General features: G+C 38.2%; 1 protein-coding gene across 1 annotated transcript in view; it reads right to left on the bottom strand.

Moving 5' to 3' along the window:
* The window catches only part of LOC145781254 (uncharacterized), a 32,841-nt gene extending 11,332 nt beyond the window's left edge, over nucleotides 1–21,509 (bottom strand). The window contains exons 1-3 of the mRNA XM_082593031.1: nucleotides 20,650–21,509; nucleotides 8,476–8,564; nucleotides 2,335–2,566 (exon numbers count right to left, since the gene is read on the bottom strand). Coding sequence (XP_082449157.1) covers nucleotides 2,335–2,566; nucleotides 8,476–8,564; nucleotides 20,650–21,509 — 1,181 coding nt within the window. The remainder of the gene's footprint in view (nucleotides 1–2,334; nucleotides 2,567–8,475; nucleotides 8,565–20,649) is intronic.
* Nucleotides 21,510–22,888: the final 1,379 nt, after the last annotated feature.

Consider the following 22,888-nt stretch of genomic DNA (forward strand, 5'->3'; position numbering starts at 1 on the left):
TGTGTTAAAGGAAGGGATGGAAAACTTGGCTTCAGTGAAAAAGATCGTGGAAGTGTTTGGAAAGAATATATGAAGGTGATAATGAACAAGGAAAATGATTGGGGATTACAATGCGGAAGCCGACGTAGTAGCAGGCCCACTAAAGAGAGCAACTTGAGAGGAAGTGACGCAAGCAATAAAAAAAATGAAATCGGTGAAGGCTCCTGGACTATCTGAAGTCACTGCTGAAATGGTAGCCTACAAGGTGGAGAGACAGGATTGAAAGCAATGCAGGAAATCAGTCAACGTGTGTTAGATGGAAAAGGAATGCCGAATGTGAAAGAAGATTGAAGAAAGAATAGTTGGTCCAGTTGAAATGCTGAATGACGAAGTTGATTCAGTGAATGCCTTTGCTATCTAGGAGATGGGTCAAATGCCAGTGGTGGTTGTCAAACAGCAGTGACTGCTAGAGTAAGATTTGGTTGGGTGAAATTCAGAGAGTGTCGAGAGTTGTTATGTGGTAAAAGATTTCCATTGAAAATGAGAGGAAGAATTTATACTAGTTGTGTGAGATCTGCAATGCTGTACGGAATTGAAACATGGTGCTTACGAGAAAGCGAATTGGCGATTTTAACCCTCAGAAGGTTGGGCTCCTGGAGTCTTGCTCAGTTTGGGGTGGGGGCTGTCGATTCTTCTTATGCTTTAGGAGTGATATCTCTGTTATTTTTTAAGGCATGATTTTAAAATTTGGGATTCACTTTGTAAAATTATTCACGCTTAGCATATCCGAAAATTAAAACTATGTGAATTTTAAAACTGCTCATATACGTTGAAATGTTGAGGTGACTTATGATTGTAATTGTGGCGTGAGTTTACACATTATTTTTTGGTAGAGTAATGAAGAACATGCATTGCAATGTTGTGATTAAAATTTTTTTACATAATTTTATCTAAATAGTTAAGATTAATTAAATGGGCCAAATTAATTACTTTCATCCAGCTGGAGGAAAAATTTTGAACAATAGAATATGAAATATTTCAGAGGATGTTCTGAGAAATGCCTTATATCTCTCAATTTATAACCTTTATTCGCTCAAACTTTCAGCTCAATAGAGGCGAATAAAAGTTAGGAAAAGTTAAGAAATCTTGTAGTCGCAGCATCAGTGGTTTTAGAGATACAACTGTTGATACAAAAAAGTTGAATTGACAACCACCCCCCCCCCCCAACCTTCAAAGGGTTAAGAAGAGCTAGGAGAGCAATGGTGATGGCAATGTGTGGTGTGAAGCTGATGGAGAAAGAGAATACCGAAGAATTTATGAACTTGCTTAGGTTGAATGAGAATGTTGATAAGTTGGCGAAGGCAAATGGGATGAGGTGGTACGGGCATGTTTTGAGAAGGAATGAAAACGATGTTTTGAGAAGAGCTCTGGAGTTGCAAGTGGCGACCGTAGAAAATAAAAAAGACTCAAAAAAATGTGGAAAATGCAAGTTGAGGAAAGCAGTAGGCTATGGTGTGCTTGACAAGAGAAGACTCGTTAGACAGATCGATGTAGAGGCAGGGTGTGAAAGCGATTGCTGCACTTGGAGGTGAATTCGGCCACCCTCGGTAGCGGGGACATCACCGTATTAAAACTGGACTACTACTAGACTACTATTACTACTACACTACTAGTTAGATGATACTAACATAGGAAAAGTTATAAAATTTTGCAATGTGTTTGCAAATTTGCAAATTATGCAACATATAAAACTTATCGACCCACAAATGTTGAAAGTGGGTCAGTTAACAGGTCCCATCCTTCTAAAGTTGACAGAATCACAATATTAAAATTACTTCATTTGCTTTTTGTGTTGTATCGCATATACAGTTGATATATTGCCGACTTAACCAAAATAGTTTACGAATATCTTCACCCGAAACCTAATTTCTATTAGATTTAATAAACAATCTTGTGGCTTTGATCATGAGTAGTAGTCTATATCTACAAGGCTACACATTTTAACCTTACATAAGCCCAAATAGCCCAGATTGATTTCTGCCGAAGAGTAGAAGGTGGTTATGATCGTTTGTACAATTTCTTTTCTATCTTTCTCTACTTATGAAGTTTTCCTATTAACCTGCCCCAATGACTTAAAATGTATTTTATCCAAAGTTTATGGCATACATTGATAGGCCTAGGCTACAGGCGAGTGGAATGCTTAGTAGGCCTACTCCATCGTCGCAACTCGCAACCATACTGCGGAAACTGCAGCTAATTTCAATAAACGTCATCTTTCAAAACCCTTGCCGAATTTAACATATAAAATTTCACTACAAGTTTTTTACACAAACATTCAATCACAATTGTATTAACCTGTCTCCTGTACAATGATCGTGGTAAACTGGTGATGAAGAATCGTTTTCGTCACAATGCTTTAGAAGAGGACAAAACATTTCATCGCTTTTGTCGTCGCAGTTTATACTTTTATCACATGCATCTCGAGGAGCTGGCCCGCAACGGTTATCACCATCTTCCGCACGACATAACCCTTGTAGTGATGACTTACGCCAAAGGCAACTGAACCACTCGCAGTAAGGTGATTCAACTAAAATAGAAACACACATTGGAGTTAATTCGTTATATTTCATAATTAGTAGGGCAAGTTTTTGCAAGTTTTGCAACTTTTTTTACAGCTTCCGACAGCTTCCTAAATACTCAGAATTTATGTAGCATGATGTTTTAAGCTGTTTGTAGGAATTTTATATAGCAACTTTTGGAAATTATTTCTATTTTACATAAAACTTTTTACTGCAACTTTTATCAAGTATTGCGCAAAATGTAAAGGTGTGATTTAAAAAACATGCTATAAAACTGTTTCTAGTATGGTTCTATTCTTTGTGATTTGCATAACAAAGAAATATTTGGCGTTATATGTAAATAGATCGCTTGAGTGAATCACTGTCGTTTAAATTTGACAGCTCTGCAGGAGCTGACAGCGAAATGCTGTGATGTAGGTTTCAAATCTCAAGAACATAAAAATGTGTGCATGATCGATAGCGTACAGAAAAGAAAGAATAAAACAGACATCCTGCATCAAATCTTAAGTTGTTGGGTTATACAACAGAACCTTTCGAGTATCTCATACCCTAATAGTTTTAAAATACTTGTGCATAAATGCATTTTTTTACTGCAACTTTTGTTAAAATGCGAATTTTTCACTTGCAAATTGTTCACGATTTTAATGCAATAAAAACTTGCCCTAATAATTAGAGATAAAAATAAACTAAGATTTTTCCCCAAATAGCTCTAAAGATTCGCTGTAAGTTGAAGAAATAAATTAATGTTTTGCATTTTCAATATTATGAAATAGCATTCAACTGAAATTCTTCTAAAGACGTTCACTCAAATATCGTGACTTCATGAAGTTGTTGAGCAAAAGTTGCGTTTCAACTATCACAATATAACGAGCTACAACTAACCGCATTCGTTCTTTAATGATGACCAAAGCAATGACGTCATCCGAATTGTATGATGACTAGATTTTGCATTGTCATCATTTTGGTTCAGTTTCGTAATAAAGAAGAATAAAAAATAAGCGACACATGATTAGATTAGTCAGATTTTAGACGTTGGAATACTCAATGAAACAAAGAAATAACCTACATCTTTACGTCTTTGAAACGTCATCATCGGAAACAATGAAGAGTTGCGACAATTTCAGCTAAACACTAAAATGCACAATATACAGTATTTACTTCCTAGCATATCAATCGGTAGTCATTTTAACTTTTGTTACCGCAAAGTAAAAATAAATTTATTGCGTTATTTCCTTGTTTGCGACTTCAATCAATCAATCAATGTTTTATTTGTCAGTAACAGGAACATAGGTACATGTTTGAAATATGCAATATACACAGTACAAAAGTTACACAAGTTCCCATACCGACAGGGAGACAACGAGACGACCATACGATCTACTAGTCAATTGCCACCCTACGGAAATGACGATTTTGCCATAATAAGCTTACAAGAAAAATAAAATAAAACGTTAAAACGTTCCCGCGCTTCAACATACGCACCAAAAAGCGTATTTAAGATAACGCAGCTTTATATTGAGCATTTATATTGAATACAAAATTAACTGGTAACATGCTTGCATTGGCCTTTCATTGGTATGTTGATGCTGTAATGGTATTGCTATATAGTGAAATTTTTCATGCTAACCAAGGTTCTGCACTGCAATGTATTTTGAACAAATTATCTACACTCACAATCTCACAAACACATTTTATTTGAGGATACAATGCAGTACTCTCGCGATTCTTTCTATCTCTTATACCTAGAGACTTTGGGAAGATTTATGACACAGTTGTTAGGACATGAAAAGTTAACGCTAAAACGATCGAGATGTTGAAATCAACACTTTATAAACTTCGGCATCTGAATTTGTATTTGTTTGTTTTTCTATCGCCATGAGAGTTTCAGTAGCTTCATATGTAATTGCACTAGCTTAACTTTTCAAATTGTGATGATAAACATTGTTATAACACAAGATGTACCTCCAGTAACGGAGGTGTCAAAATCGACACCAGCTGTGTTTTGGTAACATTACTGGCACTCACATTGCGTTTTTGATGACATCACAAACAATTCCATGAAATTTTAGCTGCGAGGTGTTTTACATGCATAGAAATTTAGACAAGCACTTCATAAAATTATGAACGAACTTCTTGACAAATAAATAGACAATTGTCAAAATAAGTTAGAGCATGGAGGTAATGTATGCCACTTTGCAAAAGCTTTTGCCCCAAGAGCAGACAGGGATGTGCTAGAAATAACCATGATTCTGCTGGTCAAAATCCATCAAGAGGTGTCCCTTAACTCCTAGTTGCTTGTCCGTAGATCCCATACGCTAAACAACTCAAGTGATCAGTGACGTTCGGTGGCTTATACCGTTGGGAAAGCAACTTGGAAATATGTTGCAGCAAGGTAGTAGGCACGAAGGGCGTAACCGTCGGGCAAAGCCCCAACACTTACAGCGGGGGGTCTGGGGGGCTTTCCCCAGACATTTTTGAAAAACACTTCCAATTTGGTGCGCTCTGAGAGCATTTCCAAAACAAATCAAAAATAAAAATCTGTCAAATTTGCTTCGCCTATGTCGTGATCATACATCCATTTAATGTTTAGAAGTCATGAACAATCTTAATTTTAACGTTGCAGGACCAAAATCCTGTGTTAGACATGGAATAATAGTTGTCTAAATGTTTAATTCGTCATGAATGTTCATTCTCAGATATTCAGTTAAGCCTACACTACAAAAACTAACACTTAGGCCTAAACATTACAACCGCAAGCAATTTGTACAAAAAGCTGGATAAGTTTGCCTCCTGCGTATAGAAGCTTAACAAACTAAATATTGCATCCGCACCTGAACGTTCATTGGCGAAGTAACGTTATATCAACGCTGTAAAAAGAGCAAAGGCATGACTATGAAAGCTAGTACAGTAGGCTAAAGTACATGGCGAGGAGACATCAAAAAACAGCAACAAGCTTTTTGGTATTATGATGCTGTGCGTTTACCGTGACGAGATACCATTCTGACGAGTTAGTCTAGTCGCTCTAGCGAATGTACGCATTGACGTCACTGAGAAAGCACAACTAACCTGGTAGGCACTTTAACATTACCCATTCGTCGAAAAGGTACGCAATCATGCGTGACATGTTCATTCGCGATTCAGCTGATTTCAGTCATGTGACTCGACACGTGATACTCTGATCGAAAAATTTTGATACAACGAAATTTAACTGAATGCTTCACCACAACCACCGTTGCCTAATGGTTAGGGCAGAGGAGTAGTAATTTCGATTTCGTGGGTTCGATTCCCACCCTCTGCTAATACTATTTTTTCTTCTGCAACTGAACTGAGTGCAAGAAGGATCTAAATGGTAGCCACTTTAACAAGTCGAAATTGTGACTAAAACACAAAGCAATTTCACATTGAAAAGCAGGCACTCTTCGACGAGTGGGTGATGTAAAAGTGCCTACCAACTAACCTACCACAGTGCCGGTCTTTGGGGTGTGCAAACCGTGCGATCGCACAGGGCCCGCAAATTAGGGGGCCCGCAATTTACTCAGAAAATGCAGTAATTTTTCAATGGAAAAATTCAACAAAGGAATTAGCAACAAGAAAACATAGAGACTCAACGGGTGCAACCTATTTCGTCCCTGAACATTTCGTACCCTGAAAAGATCGAGAAAAAAAACAGAGCTGAAGTCGTTGATCGGAGTTGCCGCAAACATTTCAAAATTTCTTACGATCTTTCCATGAGACGAAATGGGTCAAAGTTTGATTTTGTTACTCCGATTTCAGGGTGCGAAATTGGTTGCATCCAGAGTCCAGACTCAACATAGAGACATAGCTTTATATCCGAAAAATGCCAAAGAAAGCATGATCTTATCCTTTTGCTATGCCACTGGACAGCACCATTTTACAGTAATATTCATACCCAAAATGCCCTAAATTCAAAGTAATTTTTCAAAATTTTTTTGGGGGGTCCCCCAGACCCCCCGCCGCTGGCTTACGCCTTCGGCGATCACGCCGTCAATCTTCGCCCGCCGACCGTCAAACCATCCCTCCTCTTCTTTCAAAATACCTAGCTACGCTACTGAATTGGATCATTGGCATTGGGGCCCGCAAAAGCATATTCCGCACAGGGCCCGAAATACCTTAAGACCGGCACTGCCTACCATAACACATCTGATTGGCTAAGCAGCTGGTGACGTTTCGCAAAACGGGTGAGGATTGGTTAAAACGAAGGCGTTTTTTGACATTTTTGAATCTGGGAAAGCAAGTTTGATAGTTGCTTACCTGGAGCCTCAGTGATTGTTTCTGACAGAAGTGTTTGCGTCAATTGGCATTTATAGACAAGACATGCGGTTTGGTGAGGACTGAGGACTTAGACTACTCACAAGCGTTACGAGTAATTCTAGTCACGAATACAGTAATTTTCAAGTTAAAATAGACGTGATAAAAATAATAAGTTAAACCTAGAATTCAGTCATTATATTTTGCATAGTTTTTGCTAAGGTAAGCACTGCTTTCCTTGCTTTCCCTCACCGATCGTCACTGCAAGTGATGCTTAAAGAGTTGAGTGGTGTCACAGAACTTAAAAATACCAAGTAAAATGTTGCTCATAGCTCAGAGCTGCAGGTTTTACTTGACTCTCTTCAGAAGCCGTCGTCAGAATGAAACAAACTTGATATGGTGAAATATTTGTAGACAAAGAAAAACGACAAACGAAATGTAAATTGGCTGATCAGAGTAATTCATATTAACGAAGGAGCATTAAAGCACCATATGCCTTCAAACAAAATATGCTTTTAAACTAAGGAGCTTTCAGAGTATCAAAGTATCATCAGAGTAATTTGAATTAAACAAAGTAGCTTTATTTGAATTACGGTACACTAATCAGCAAAATTTACATTTCGTTTTTCTTCTTCCTGCTACCATAAATACATCACCACACTCGGTGTATTTTATTGTGATTCTTTTGCTTGGGATGCATCAGAAAAATGTTTGAGACTTGGCACACCCAGGAGTTTTTTTTTCTTCATATTTTAGTGTCTGTGACACTGATACTACCATATTTTCTGAAGCCTGACCTAGCTTTTAAGCCCAATTGGTTATATCTTCCAATAATTTGCCACCCAATGAGAAATACACTGCTTTGGTGCTCGCTCCTCTCGAAATTGGTTTCCCTACAGGCCTACATAATATTAAATTCAAAATCGTCAAGCCTAAATCTTAAACTGATGTTCCGCCACGATTTCTAACAATGTACTGGTACAAAGGCTAAGAATTACATTGCCAGATCATTTATTAAGTAAAATACAACATGTCAAGGTATAAGTTTAATCAATGGTTAACACTCCAGCGATACATACATGAATTAATTTCGAAAGAAGTAAGCCATCAATTTTGTCAGATTTAACTTTTATTAACTGTCGGTATTCTTTGTTAAGTTCTTACCATTTGCCTGCAAGTTCTTTACACCATGGATATTCAGGACCTTTTACTTTACCAAAAGCAATATCCCACATTGCACCAACGGTTACCTCCAGCCCATGGTGGTATCAAGCTAACCACAATATTCTTCTATACAGGCCATTCTCAAAACGTTTAACAACACTTTTTTAAATTCCAGTGTTGCTGGCATAAGTAACAATACTAAAAACAAAGCTAATAAAAAACTTTACAAAAATTTAGCTATTTGAAATTTATCGTACACAGATGTAGTTTTCTAAATTGATAAAAGTGTTTTATCAAAAATCAACAAGGGAACGCACCCATCCTAAACCTCACCCATCCCACAGCTTACAGAGAAAAACGTTGGTGAAGTTAAGACTTTATGTTTACTAGACAAATATTAATTCTAAAAAGAGCAGCTTCTTTCAGTCAGGATTTAATAAATAAATTAGGTTTTTTATTGAAATTGTCAATGTCTACAACTTACAAGGGCAGCCAACTCCACATTCATCCTGACCACGATCGCATTCGATAAGTCCATTGCATTTTGTAACGCTGATGAATCCCTGATCCCAACTGAAATGAAACGAGAAAACTAATCAATTTATCAAAAGAATTGAATCGAAACATGATTTTAAGCAAGGATGGTCAAATTTATGCAATGGCTATTAAGTTAAAATACTATCACGGAAACTGTCTTATATACAGTAGATAGGGAGAAATGAAAACGTATTTTAGGATTTTCACTGCGAGATGAAAGTGATCGAAAGAAAATAGGCAGAAATTAGAAATTATTTTCTTGAATTTTATTACTCAACCCTTTGCGTAGTAAAATTTGAAATCTTAAACTTATTAAATTTTAAAAACTCACACTAATGTCAAATAGCATATATTATCATTTTTAGTCTCAGTAGCTCTGGGTTCGATTTCAGATCGAGTCACACAGAGAAGTTAAAAACGGTACCAATTGTGTTTCTTCTTCAGCAAAGCAGTGAGAACATGTCGGGTAATTGTGTTGTGACGTCGTAAAATACGTCGCAAGCAGGCAAGAAAAGAGATCAAAGATCGAATCATTGAAATTTTGCAAGATATTGCACGTAAGTGAAGGGATGAGTACAATTAAGACAAACACATGCTCCAGATCTTTGACGCTCACCCGCACCACATCCTGGAGGAGCGTTGACCAGATTTTGTGTAGAAAGTTGACAAATCTTATAACTACCAAACATATAGATCTCAAATCAGATCTAGAAGTATTCCAATAACCTATGATGCGGATCCCACAAAAATTTCTTCAAAACAGGAGAGAAGAACCGTAGAAGCAGCTCCATTACTGATATGTACGTACGTCACCAATAATAAAATTCTTACAGAAACAAACAAGGTACACGCCTTAACGAAGTACACACCTTAATGAGGTACACATTGTTAGATTTTCAACATGTTCTTGATAGGCCTGCCTTTCGTTTTACTGCATTACGCCCGTTGATTTGTGTATTTGCCATCTAGCGTCGTTTCCCTTTAATCGTTATTGCTGATTTGCAAATGGCAACATTCACCATGAGATTGTCATGTAACTTTCTAGTCGTTTCATTTTTCTGCTAGTTTGCCAACTAACCGAACTTGTCAGCTATCGTAGTTTGTGACTTTTGTGCTTGAAAATTGATTGAGTGATGCTTGTGCTTCGTTAGCTCTTTCGCTGTTGTGTGCTTCTACAGGACTTAAGTTTGACAACTGCTATGGTGATACCTATTTGCGTGTAGGCTGTCTGATTCCATATATTCAGCGCTATCTCTCAGAGTTCAACTTACTGAGTCAATCTCTGTAGAATCCCTCGCGTGCAAGTGCACCGTTTGTTCTTACTGATCCGGTCATACTACAGGGCGTCATTGTCCAACCAGTGGAACTTGTATAGCCTACAGTGGATTGAAAACTGTCAGTCAACAAATTTGAAAAAACTAAATTTCCTTGCTGCGAAGCAGTCACTGGAAACCACGTGATTTCTTCAATTTGGCGTGCTTTAACAGTGCTCATAAACTATTGGTCAATTCTATTCTCTGCTATCACTCACCATGTATATACAGTATGCTGGTGACTTTAACTTGCGCAGCACGGAATGGAGTTATGCTACCACCAATAGTGACGGCTCTACAATAGAGAATTGGGCTTCCATAATTAATGCTAAATTGCTCTATGGTCCAAAACAACCCGACAGTTTTTATTCTAGATCTAGTAGATGGGGAACTACTTCAAACCCTGACCTTGCATTCGTTAAACTCAATGGCTCCTTCCCTCGCAGAGTTGTTGTAGACCCTTTTCCTAAATCCCAACACCGTCCATCTTTTATAAGCACTGCACACTCTATTACGCCACTGAAGTCAAAACCAGTGAATCGGTGGAACTTCGGCAAAGCCAACTGGATATTGTTTACGGAGTATCTTGAACGCAAATTCTCCAGTTTACCAAAACCAGCAAGCATGGGCGCAAATGAAGCCTACAGTTCATTCTGCCAACTCATGTTTGATGCCGGTACGGCCGGTATCTCACGAGGAGGAAACAAGCAATATATCCCTAACTGGGACAAAGAATATCAGCACAAGTACAATGACTTCCTAAAGGCTGAACCTGGCAGTGAATCAACCCAAAGAGCAAATAACCTAACAGAATACCTAGATAAGAACCGCAGAGAGCGCTGGGAGGAAACTGTCCAAAGCATCGATTTTACTCATTCCAGTCGTTTGGCATGGAAGACATTCAACCGTCTTTCTGGACGCACCTCTGCTCCCAAGCGGTGCCCTGTCTCAGCAAACGCCATTGCGACACATGTGCTTCGCAATGGAAGATGTAAACGGATTGACGCAACACCGTCCAGAGCAGTCAACCATGAGATCAATCAGCTTTGGGCGACACACAACTCTAATATTTATCGATTCTCCTTTCAAGATCACGAAGCTGCGAAATGCAATAAAACTCATCAAGACAGGTAAATCTCAGGGTCCGGATAAGATACCTTCTGAAATTCTCAAGCATTGCCCTACCAATGTATTAGAATGGCAAGCTAAGTTCTATATAGCTTTGTTTTCAGCAATTGACTCCCTAAAATATGGCGTAAAGCTTCAGTGATCGCTATTCTCAAATCAAATAAGCCTGCCGATGACACCAAGAGCTATAGACCAATATCTCTCCTTTGTGTTCCATTTACACTCCTAGAACGACTGCATCTTTTTACGTCTTGAATCAATCATTGAACCTCAACTACCAAAGGAACAAGCTGGTTTTCGTCATGGACGATCTAATGTTGATCAAGTTGTAAAACTCACTGGCGCCATTGAAGATACAATTTTGGTAAATAGGTCACTTTCTTCAACCACAGACATATACAACCTAGCAACCACATGGCATTTAACATAATCCATTAAAATTGAACATAAACTATAAGCTACAAACGTTTTCGGCCATACACACGTTAGCTCTTATCAAGTAACAAAAAAAAATAACTGCTTATCATATCTACAATGAAAATGAATAACTGATCTAAACACTGAAATTGAAAAACGAAATGCAAAATGAAGCGGCAGAGAATAGGAGAAACGCACATCACATGCCGTTAAAATTACGCGAGGCAAAGACGCATCATATGACGCATCAAGAAAAGACGTTGAGTAAATAAGAAGCGTCTGAAGCAAACAACTGTGTATTGAGGCGAGGATTGTATGATTTTATTAGCAAAGCCTCGTGGATTTTAGTGTCGAATTCGATGGAACATTTACGCATAATTCTAGACGACTCCGAGGATGGTTTGTTATTTGAACATGTTTGACAATTGAATATGTGATCTTTAATGGCACCTTGCTTGTTCAAATTACTTAAATCTAAGTGCTCCATCACTCTCGTGGCCAATTAAACGCTATGTGATGTGCCTTTCTCCTATGCTCTGCCGTTTCATTTTGCATTTCGTTTTTCAATTTCAGTGTTTAGATCAGTTATTCCTTTTCATTGTAAATATGATAAGCAGTTATTTTTTTTGCTACTTGATAAGGGCTAACGTGTGTATGGCCGAAAACGTTTGTAGTTTATAGTTTATGTTCAATTTTAATGGATTATGTTAAATGCCTTGTGGTTGCTTGATTGTATATGTCTGACATTGGAGATGCTTTCGAACATCGAGAGAAAGCTGGCCTGGTACTGGTTGACCTAACTGCAGCCTATGATACGGTATGGCATCGTGGACTGACTCTCAAGCTTCTTCGTTTTATCCCTAGCCGCCACACAGTTCGATTCATTTTGGAGATGATCTCTAATAGACGCTTCACACTTTACACCAGTGATGGACAGAGTAGTTGACGTTGCTCTTTGAAAAACGGCATGCCGCAAGAATCAACCGTGGCACCACTGCTATTCAATATCTACATCAGCTACCTACCCTGAACCAAGTCAAAGCAATATGGTTATGCCGACGATTTAGCCCTACTAGCCACTGACAGAATCTGGTCCAATGTATAGCACTCACTCACTGGAGTCAGATATGAAAAGAATTTCGGAATACTTGAATACGTGGAGACTGTAACTCAGTGCTACAGAGCAGGGATATCTTCACACTACGGGATGCAAAACTCGAAATCTGCTCTTCCAACTGAATGGTTAACTATGCTGTCTACATTGTAATGTACAATGCCGTGTGACTGCATGAGAATGTGTTTTGCACTGGCTGTTTTCACTTGATTGTTTCATTAAAGTGTTATTTGTTATTTTTTTGACAAAAGTATTAATATTTCATAAGTTTATTACTTATTACACAAAAAGGTTACACAAAGAACGAACAAAATAAGAAAAACAACAACTATTGCCGAATTGCGCATTAACTTGGCGAGCATGTAGGCTACACAAAACAAAAATAATGCGCATCAATATCATTGGACAATTAGATATTATAACTACAAACTGTAACCACAATCAACTGATGGCATAACTTCAATTATTCGCAGTCTTGCGTGAACTATACCACTTTATCTGGCCCAGATAGGTACCCAATCTGGTGAAGATCTGGTCCAGATAAAGTGGATGTCTGGGATTATTCTCAGGTTTTTCCCACCACTATCGTGCTCTGGATGTTGCTGCACTAACTACAGCTTTGTATGGGCACATTGCCACTAACAATGCAGATATAACCTAATCCTAGGAGTAACGACTGGAGTGTGGAGCAGACGCCGACGAGGAAGTTCAAGCGCGCTTCTTGCTAGTGTATAACTACGAAAGCGCGAGAGTTTAACACCAAATGTACAGTGCCGTCACAAAAATCTTTACATGAAAAATTCGCATGTGCGTTTAGCTTGCTGTTCCTGCCATAAGCATCGCATCACAAAAATTCTTATAGTTACATGATGGTAGAGTAGCCTACCTGCTGGCTTACTTTCATCCATGCTTTCACCTCACAGATATTGCTCTGAGTGCTTCGTGTTGTGTGACACGATGATGAATATGTAGGTCTGTTAAATCAGACAAGTATTTCTATTTTCCATGGGCTCTATCCAAGGGGGGGTGAGGGGGGTGATCACCCCCCCACTAATTGGAGTGGGGGGGTGATCAATGCAAAATCACTCCCCCACTCATTTGGCTTTGAAAAGGTTTTGTGATATTTTATTGATCAAATTTTGAAAAAAATATTTTCGCTGTTAGCACATGTTGAATTTTTTTCAATATGAATATATATTTCATTTCAATATGATTTTTTGGTTTGGCGACCCTGAACTACGAGCCAGGCGTTTACACTGTGTTTTAACTTAGTTTGCTTGGTAGCCACTTTAACAAGAAAAAATTTTGCCACTGCAAATGACACCGCCAACCAATCAGAACATGTTATAAGAGGCTACCGTCCAATTGTGACCTTTCTCGCACTCAGCCAGAGAGTTAATCCTTGTTTTGAACTTTATTTGGTAATTACAGAAGAAAAAAGAGCAATAGCAGTTTTGAGAATCGAACCCACGTCAATGAAATGACTAGCCTACTTTCTAGCCCTATCCCCTAAGCCAACCATCTGATAGAAAAACCAGCACTTGATTTGCTTTGTATCATCTTCTTTTCGCCCTGGCCTTTTTCACATCAAGGAAAACGTAGTTTATGATTGGTTTGAGTTTTCATTTGCTGTAGCAGAATTATTTCTTGTTAAGTGACTACACTATGTTTTAAAGTCATACTAAAGGAAAAACCTGACTTGGCGATTTTCCACGTTCTTTGTGTTTAACATGCTACCATAAAACGATTTTGAAAAAAATTTGGCCCCATTGCGGTCTGACCACCATTGCGCGCGTGCTTTTGTCAGGGGTTTCAAAACCGGAATGGGCTTGAGCAGCGAAGCGTGCGATTATACAGTCTACGTCACCAGCGACTAGCAATCAGCTGATCGGGCAACAGTTTTTACTGCGTGAGTTTCAAATGGCAGATCTTGTTCTTCAAACAGTAAATCAGCCTCTTTTACATAGATTCAACGAATTCAGGCCTTCAATCAATGTAAAATGAAAATGTAAAAAAACAAGTTTTTGAAGGCAAACTCCACAAAGGCATGTGAAACGATTTCAGCTAGGCAATTCAGAAGGCGTGGAGTAATCAGCATTTTTTACATGGATTCAACGTGTCCAGGCCTTGAATCAATGTGAAAATTCTTGGAACGCAACACGTCTGAACTTTCCAACCCAACGCGGGAAAACACTTTTGTTAATGCTATACTGCTAGTCGCTGGTGACGTAATTCTCGAGCAGTTTTTCCACTTCTTGGTCATTTTGCAAAAAATAAAAAATAAATGAAACACTGGACTTTGCGCCTTGCCAGCGACATTGAAAACAATTTTTTTTCGGTAATTTTTTATGAAATGTATTCTTGAGTGTTCAGTTTACGCGTTTTAATGCTTGATTCCCGTTTGAAAATTTCATTTAGTAGGCCTTTAACTTAGTTTGCTTGGTAAACGCCTGGCTCCTAGTTCAGGGTCGCCAAACCATTTCGCTTACCCAAAAATGCCCTTTCTGAAACATACTTTGTGAAACGACTTGGAACCCCTGCGGTTCAATCAAAACGAAGGTATTGGTGCAATGGGGGGTCTGGGGGGCGCAGCCCCCCAGAAGTTGAAATGACTATGACGATTTTAGCCCACTGTACAAAAATCACCCCCCCGAATTCTAAAAGTGGATAGAGCCCCTGCTATTTTCATAAAATTTTAAGGAATTACAAAGTTTTTATTAAAAACCAAAATGGGTCATAAGAAAAAGCAAATTGAATAGCAACCTTGTGCTTTGTTAGAAAAGAAACATTCTGTAATTAGTGGGCTAAAGTCATTGATGTCGCAAAAGAAGAAATACTTCAACACTCTTAGGCTTACTTTATTCTGACGATTACTTTATTCTACCAAAATCAAGATACTTTCTACTCACAAAATAAAACTAATTGTCTGATTTCACAGACCTACAACATATTTATCATCATGAGACACAACACGAGGCACTCAGAGCAATGGCTGTGAAGAGAGAGCAAGCCAGGCAGTCTGTTATCATGTAACTATAAGCGTTTTTGTGATGAGATGCTTACAAAGGAAACATTGAGTTAAACACAAATACGGAATTTTTCATGTAAACATTGTCTTTTTTTTGTTAAGTAAATGTGAACACTTTTTTGCTGGCACTGTAATCAACAATTCTGTTGAAATCATTAACTTGATTTGTGACAACGTTTTCGTAAACCGGTTCCTGACTTAATTAAGTTGAGAATTTTAGATTATGGATTAGTAACCTACCTTGAGATTGCTTCAATGTAAATACAAACAAATTGCTATCTGTAAATAAATTGGTTTTGCTTTGTGTTAGACATTTGATCTATCTATCAGGGCGTATATTCTAAATGTTTATGGTGTTCACTTAACACTCATTAAAACCAATGCTGCATTTTTTTTATTTTGATTTTGCAGATTTTGTGATCGTTTAAATTAAATTATATAATTTTTTTAATCTTTTTTAAATTTAAATATTTTTAAATCATATAATTTACAGAAGATTAGGCCTATGTAGCGGACGTCGAGTAGTCCAAAGCATCCGCTCATACGTAGCTGTAAATTATTGCAGCAACACCTCGAGCACATCGGTGGTGAGGATGATCGGAGAATGATGTCTGGATGTCGACATGTATGAGTTTATTGCAGAAAACAAATGTTCAAACCAGCAGGACGCATTATCTCAAAAGGTTGCAACCGAAAAACAAATAGATATCTATTTGGAATCAAGCTTAACTGAAGATGATCTAGCTTCTAGCTGATAAAAATCGATTTTTAGCTATATATGATTGAACTGATTCGTGTGAAAATAAATGTCTTTGCATTATTAATAAGTAATCATTATTGTGTTCTAGCAGCGTAGATGCATACACTGGAACGTTGTGTTACCATTTCAGTTGCATGTAATGTTTAGTTTAGCAAGCTGTAATGTGGAATCTCTTTGTTCAAGTTAATACCAACTGCCTTTTTATGTTGATGTTTATGTTTTTGTTTATGCTTGCGTTTATGTCTATTGTCGGCTACATCGTGTGTTTTGTTTGTTAAGTCTTAATTTGAGAATTTGTGATGAATGGGTATGGATTCATAACAGTAACCACTTCTTTTGGAGGAAGATCAATGCTGCAGTATTCAGTTAGGTCATTAGCAGCCTGCTACAGAGAATCGAATTGTTTTTTTTTTCGTTTCAAGATTCCTTCAGTTCATCTGTTGAGACTTCTACTACGTCAGTTGCCTTCCCAAGATCAAGACTGGTTCCCCGAAGCATGTTTGAATGTGAGTGGGTCAATTATGACGTATTGTTTTCAGCTGAATCAAGAAAAACGGATGTATTTAACCTAATCTAGTTCAATTAGGTGACCTACTCTTCTTCACAATAAGTCTAAAAGATATGAAATTCTAATCGAAAACAACTTTCTCTGATAATCGTCCCATTAACCGTATATTTACTGAGGGAGTAAGAGGGAGGGCAATTGCTTTGCCTCTCCTTGATTACGCCACTGGTGGGTTGGAATATCTGTTCTTATTGCCTTTGTTAGGTAATAATTGTTTTCAACTTTGTTGCCCTGCATCACTAATCTAAAATCATCTGAAAGGAGGCTTTCTAAAAAGGTCTTTCAAGTAGTCTACTGCATAAAAATGTATATTGTAAAGTAAGCAATCTCCAAACGTTTTTAAATATAATAAGACTACAGAGATCTCTTACTTGATTTGTTTGTATTTTTAAACCTTTCAAACAATCTAAAATAGTAAAGTAGGCCTAATCACATGTGAATGATGCAGCTGTGATTTTTCATTCAACATTTTATCAGTTAGCCTTGTTAGCCATTTTGACTTGTTCATTGTTTAAATTCATTACTAAAAAATAATGTCTTTTCGTATATATTTGCGACGACTGCTATTATGAGCCCTGGGTCTTCTATGAGTCCGTTTGTGAGACTATTATCTTGTTATATCAAACCAGTTATGTCATATGAAAGTAAAAGTTGGACCAAAAGCACAAAAATTCAAGAAAAAATTAATGCTTGTCAACTCTGGTGCTACAGAAGAATACTAAAATTATCATATAAAAAACACATTGCAAACGAAGCAATTAGGAAAAGAATTGGAATGCAGTATAGGTGGGCAAAGGATTTAGCAAAACAAAAGATGAAATTCGGGAGACATATTTTGAGAGTATCGTAAGGACAGCTACATTAATTGGTTATTGAAGGTATGGTGGAAGGAAAGAGGTGCAGGGAAAGGAGACAAACTTGAGGAGATGGTGTAAAACAATGGGCTGACTAGTCCAACATCGGAGAAGTAAAAAAAATAGCGGAAAAACTTGTCAAGTAGAAGCAATTGACACCCAACCTTCGACTCGAAGATGGCATATGATGATGATAACAATATGCGCTCATACAGCGAACGCACGTATTGTTCCCGTGGGCCACGCTTTGGGCACCTTTGATCTAAATGGTCAGGCAAACGAGATCGAGCTGACAACCGGGAAAAGGTCGAGATTGGTGGATTGTGAAAATGTGGATTCTAAAATTGGGTCACTAGATGACAGTGATAAGCTGGAAGTTAGTGGTGTAGCTGGACGAATTAGCGCTCACAAAATATTGTCCAGTAACGGATTCAGATCTAGAGGAATGACCTCACCTGAAGGGTACCTAATGCTTTCACCTGAATAATGAAGAAGTCTCATTTTTAATAGACACTAACGTTACATATGCTCACAGGAATCTTGATTTAAGATATGAAAAAAGAAAAGAGCTATGTGCAGTGAAGACTCCTTTACGATCTGGCTAACTCAAAACAGGCAATGGTCAACCGAATAAGCCAGAGCCAGCTGCAGAACCTCAGGATCTCTAGAGACGTAGATTTTCCTACTTCGTTGGAAGACAGGAGGGTCCGTGATAATGCATATTTTTAAGTCAACCTAAAACGTTGCTTCAAAATAAACTTTGTTTATTTTTGACAATACAATAATTTTGAAGCAGCACTTTGACGTTGATCATACAAGAATAGCTCACACTTGTACGTCTTTGCATGAGCGGTTTTACGTCTTCGAGGATTCCTCAGCTGTGTGGAAGATCTGTATCTACGTAAACTCCGTTGTGTGGCTGTTTGTATCTACGTAAACTATATTCAAAGCTTAACGCGCTAAGAGGAGAACAGAAGATGGCTGATCACTCTGCTTCCTGTCTATGCAGGGGCGCCGGAAGCGGGGGGGGCAGAGGGGGCGGATGCCCCTCCTGCCCTCATTTTTTCTGCAGATGGAGGGGCAGGGGGGGCAATGGTGCCCTTTTAAAGTCATGGAAGCTACTGCACATTTTGCATTATAACAATTTCTGCTATTCGCTTTTAGCCTAATTATAATCTTTCATTTTTTCTTCAAAATAATATTTACGGCACAAAATTTTGCAACACAGTAGGCTACAGGCCTTAAAACTCGTTTTTTTTCGGCAGCCATCGTGGCCTACCGGGTGCTCCTTCTCGGCGGCCAAATCTGCGTGCTTGGAGACCAAAATACAAAAAAAATAACGATAGCACAAGTAAATAGAATTAAACTTGCAACAGTGCTAAAATGATCACTGAGCGGTGTTGAAGTCTGGGCCTGGGCGACGTCTTACAATAGAATCGTTGCACCACGCAATAGATTGTAATCCAGTACTGCGGGACTATCTAACGACACTCGCACGAGTGTCTCCAATGTGTCTGATTTTAAAGTTCGCCACTCCCCTAGAATTCTTTTTAGCAACGAAAAACAACTTTCGACATGTGTTGACGATGACGGCAAGGTGATAAAATAAATATTTTAATGATGTGAAGGACATTACTAAAAGAAGCATAATTTTTGCATAATATGATCCAAAAATGTTTTCCCCTCGGATGTCAACTAACCTAGTTCTCCTTTTTAACAACGCTTCAATGTCCGACAACATCGAATTGACATAAAAACGACAATATTGCCAGCCGATGTAAATTTGCACTTTGGATTAAGACTTTGTTAAAATAAACGTCGGGAATTACAAACAAGACTTACAGCGCTGGCGATCGCAGATGGATATATTCCATCAATATTCCCGCACAATGCAACAGTGGCGATTATGACCCGCTGACCTAATTTTGCGCCACTCTTTGATACTACATATTTTCCACAGTTAATCCACGATTATTCTATTGCGAAATTAAATAATTGGCTAGAAGAGACCGGCGGCCAAACTTGGCCGATTGAGGAGGTAGCACCGGCGGTCATTCAAGCACTACTTAGCGGCCATGGCTGCAGGCTGCTTTAAGGCTTGACAGTAGGTTACATCATGATAACATGGCATAATGCCCTTTTTTGTATACCGGACACAAGTAGGCTATCATTACTCAATACATAGTGAGCTAATAGATTAGCATTATCGCTATGTCTTATCTTAAAACTTGAAAAAAAATTGGCCTTTTAGTAAACAAAAGTGCCCTTTTTTCGTAATCTTGCCCCCCCAGTCAAAAATCGTTCCGGCGCCCCTGTGTCTATGCTCTGAAAAATTCCCTTTTAGTTGCTTCGAAATCGACTACTTTGGACCTTTCACAGTTAAGCAAAGAAGGAGCATAGTAAATTAATATGGATTGATTGCCGCTGACATGCTTACACATTTCTTACCTTGCATTCGAGTTTTCAAAACGGAAAATTTTGAAGTGCTTGAATTGCGCAATTTAAGTGACCCGGACCCCTTGCTCTTACCACCCACAAACATGATACTTCATAATTGAGATAAATTTTAAACCACCTTCATCAACTTTTTTTTCAAAATAAAATAGAAAACTTTGCTGCAACTTCAATACTGTTGCTTTAGTTAAAGCAGCAGAGAAATAAAGCCATTACAACGTACTGCTGTGATAGAAAGCTTGTTTTTGCTTTAAACTTAGGGGAGATCATTGCAGAGCCGCCATTAGCTTATTTCCAGTATGCATCAATTGACTCGCTTTGTCGTTCTAGATAGCTTGAATTCCAACGATATTGGAATGCATTTTTACGTGATCAATGGAAAAAGTCTTTGAAAGCAACTTATGTGACAATGTGCATTTGATAATTTAATCATTGCAGCTAATGTACTTGAAAAGTTTAAAAAACGAAAGTTTACAATGTTTTTTTACCTCCAACATTTCATCGTCACAGTTGGACAATCTGGAATATTTTTGCATCGCATTTCATCAGTTCCATCAGGACAGTCGTTAAAGCCATCACATATTAGATGAACATCGATGCATCTGTTATCAGGCGCACATGAAATTTGGTTTTGGGGGCAATTGTTGCCCAGAAGCAAAGGATCACAAATCTCACTTGTAAATTGTCTCTCGCATAAACATTCGTCCGATAAGTCAGCGCAGTCAAACACAGTATCGCACACTTGCTGACGTTGTATAATTGTTCCATCAAGACAAGGCCAGCATTTGGAAATATTTAAAATTGGCTTCCCATCTTCATTGAGCGAATAACAATCGTCTTCATTGTCGAAACAAATTGCAAATCTTTCATCAAATTTGCTTGAAGTTGGCAGAATAAATGATCGTGGAACAATACATCGATACGGAACAGCTGTAGGGATTCGATTTCGGTAGCCAAATTCGTTGGCAAGAATACCATTGCACTTGAAACCAAATCCGATTTGTTTTTCATCTGATCCATCAGAACAATCAGCCAACCCATCACATAAATAAATATAATGCAAACAAGCAGATCCGTCATCGCAATGAAAATAATTACGCCTGACTGAATCAGAACAATTGAGTTCATCGAAGCAATTGTAGCAGTTTATGAAACCGTCACATTTCTGTTCTTCTGTGAAATGGTAATCGTAACCTAGACATGAATTGTTGAACTCTCTTCCATGAGAAGAGCGGCATCCGTACTCATCGCTCCCATCTTTGCACTCGTAGATCCCTGAACATCTCAAGTCATACGAAATGGTTTGTCCAGTAGAGCATCTGTACCCAACAGTAGTTACCGGTACCATAAAACTAACAAACACCAAACAACCGGTTAATAACTCAAAAATGATTATTCTAATCATGACCACTCTAATTAACAAAGGAAAACATAAGTCGACGTTAATTGGCTAAGTCGGTAGGTCTTAAACTGGGAGGGTTTGAGTAATGTCAAGCTACCTACGATTATGACTAAACAGTAAATATCAAGCTATCTACGATTATGACTAAACAATAAACATGCCTTCACAACTACACCGACAGCCAATTTTTTGTCGGTTAGAAGATATGACAACCATGCATGGGTGCTTTGATTGGCTATAAATCCGCATATTTCGATTATTACGTGTAAATAAATAAATCAATTATTACGTCATAACATTGTTGCATTTGCACGTCTGGCACAGCAGCAGTTAAATCAAGCTTGCTGACAGCCTAAACAGCCTGCTACTGCGACTGTTTAAGTTAGACCCATGCTAGGTATTATAGTAGCTATTGCCGTGCTGACTAAACCCAAAGATCTAAACTCTTAAACCAGGGGTGTCTAACCAGTGGCCCGCGGGCCACATGTGACCCGAAGGAAGGTTCTGAGTGGCCCATGCAGTATTTTTCGAAATGACTTATATTATCAACTTGATCGTCCAATTAATTTATGGCGAACTTATATTCCAAAAAATTTGCATTTATTCTTTGCTTTTTTGTCCATTACTCTATACATAGTCTCTATGCAGGGATGCATAACTGTTCAAGTTACTTTTATTGCATCACAATGCACATTGTCACGTCCACATCCTTTTCAAACAATCGTGCTTGTGCTTTAAGAATCAAGAGTTAGTCAGTATTATTACTTGCTTCATTGAGGCTCATCTGATATCAGAGACTCGCACAAAACGTATCTAGCAGTGAAACATTTTCTGCACTCTGCGGTGATATTAAAAATATGTCTCTAAAGAAAAATGTCAGAGGATTCACAGATTGGCAGTTTTTGTGACCTCATTATTCGGCAGCACTTACTTGTGCGGACAAGTTGTTTCGCGGATGAACCACGTCCCAGACAGCCACTTTATCTGGTCCAGATCTGGTAGAGTCTGGTCAGATCTGTACCCGATCTGGACTAGGTGAAATGGCTGTCTGGGGTCAAATCCTCTGTGACATCACTAGTTTCTGACAGCCATGTGGAAAACTCGCTTCGTATTGCTACATCACCTACCTCACCACATATTGTCAAACTTCTTAGAGAAAAACAGTGCCAAACTTCACATTAAAATGTCGACGTATGACTTTGTTGACTTTAATATGTCTTGGTATATTTAGTGTTCTTATAATTTAAAAAAAGGATATTACACACTTCTAAGATTAGAATTTTGGTGTGAGGGCTTTAATTATAAATTATACCACAACCGTTTTT

This window comes from Aplidium turbinatum, chromosome 12 (assembly GCF_918807975.1).
Source record: "Aplidium turbinatum chromosome 12, kaAplTurb1.1, whole genome shotgun sequence".
Taxonomy (NCBI): Eukaryota; Metazoa; Chordata; class Ascidiacea; order Aplousobranchia; family Polyclinidae; genus Aplidium; species Aplidium turbinatum.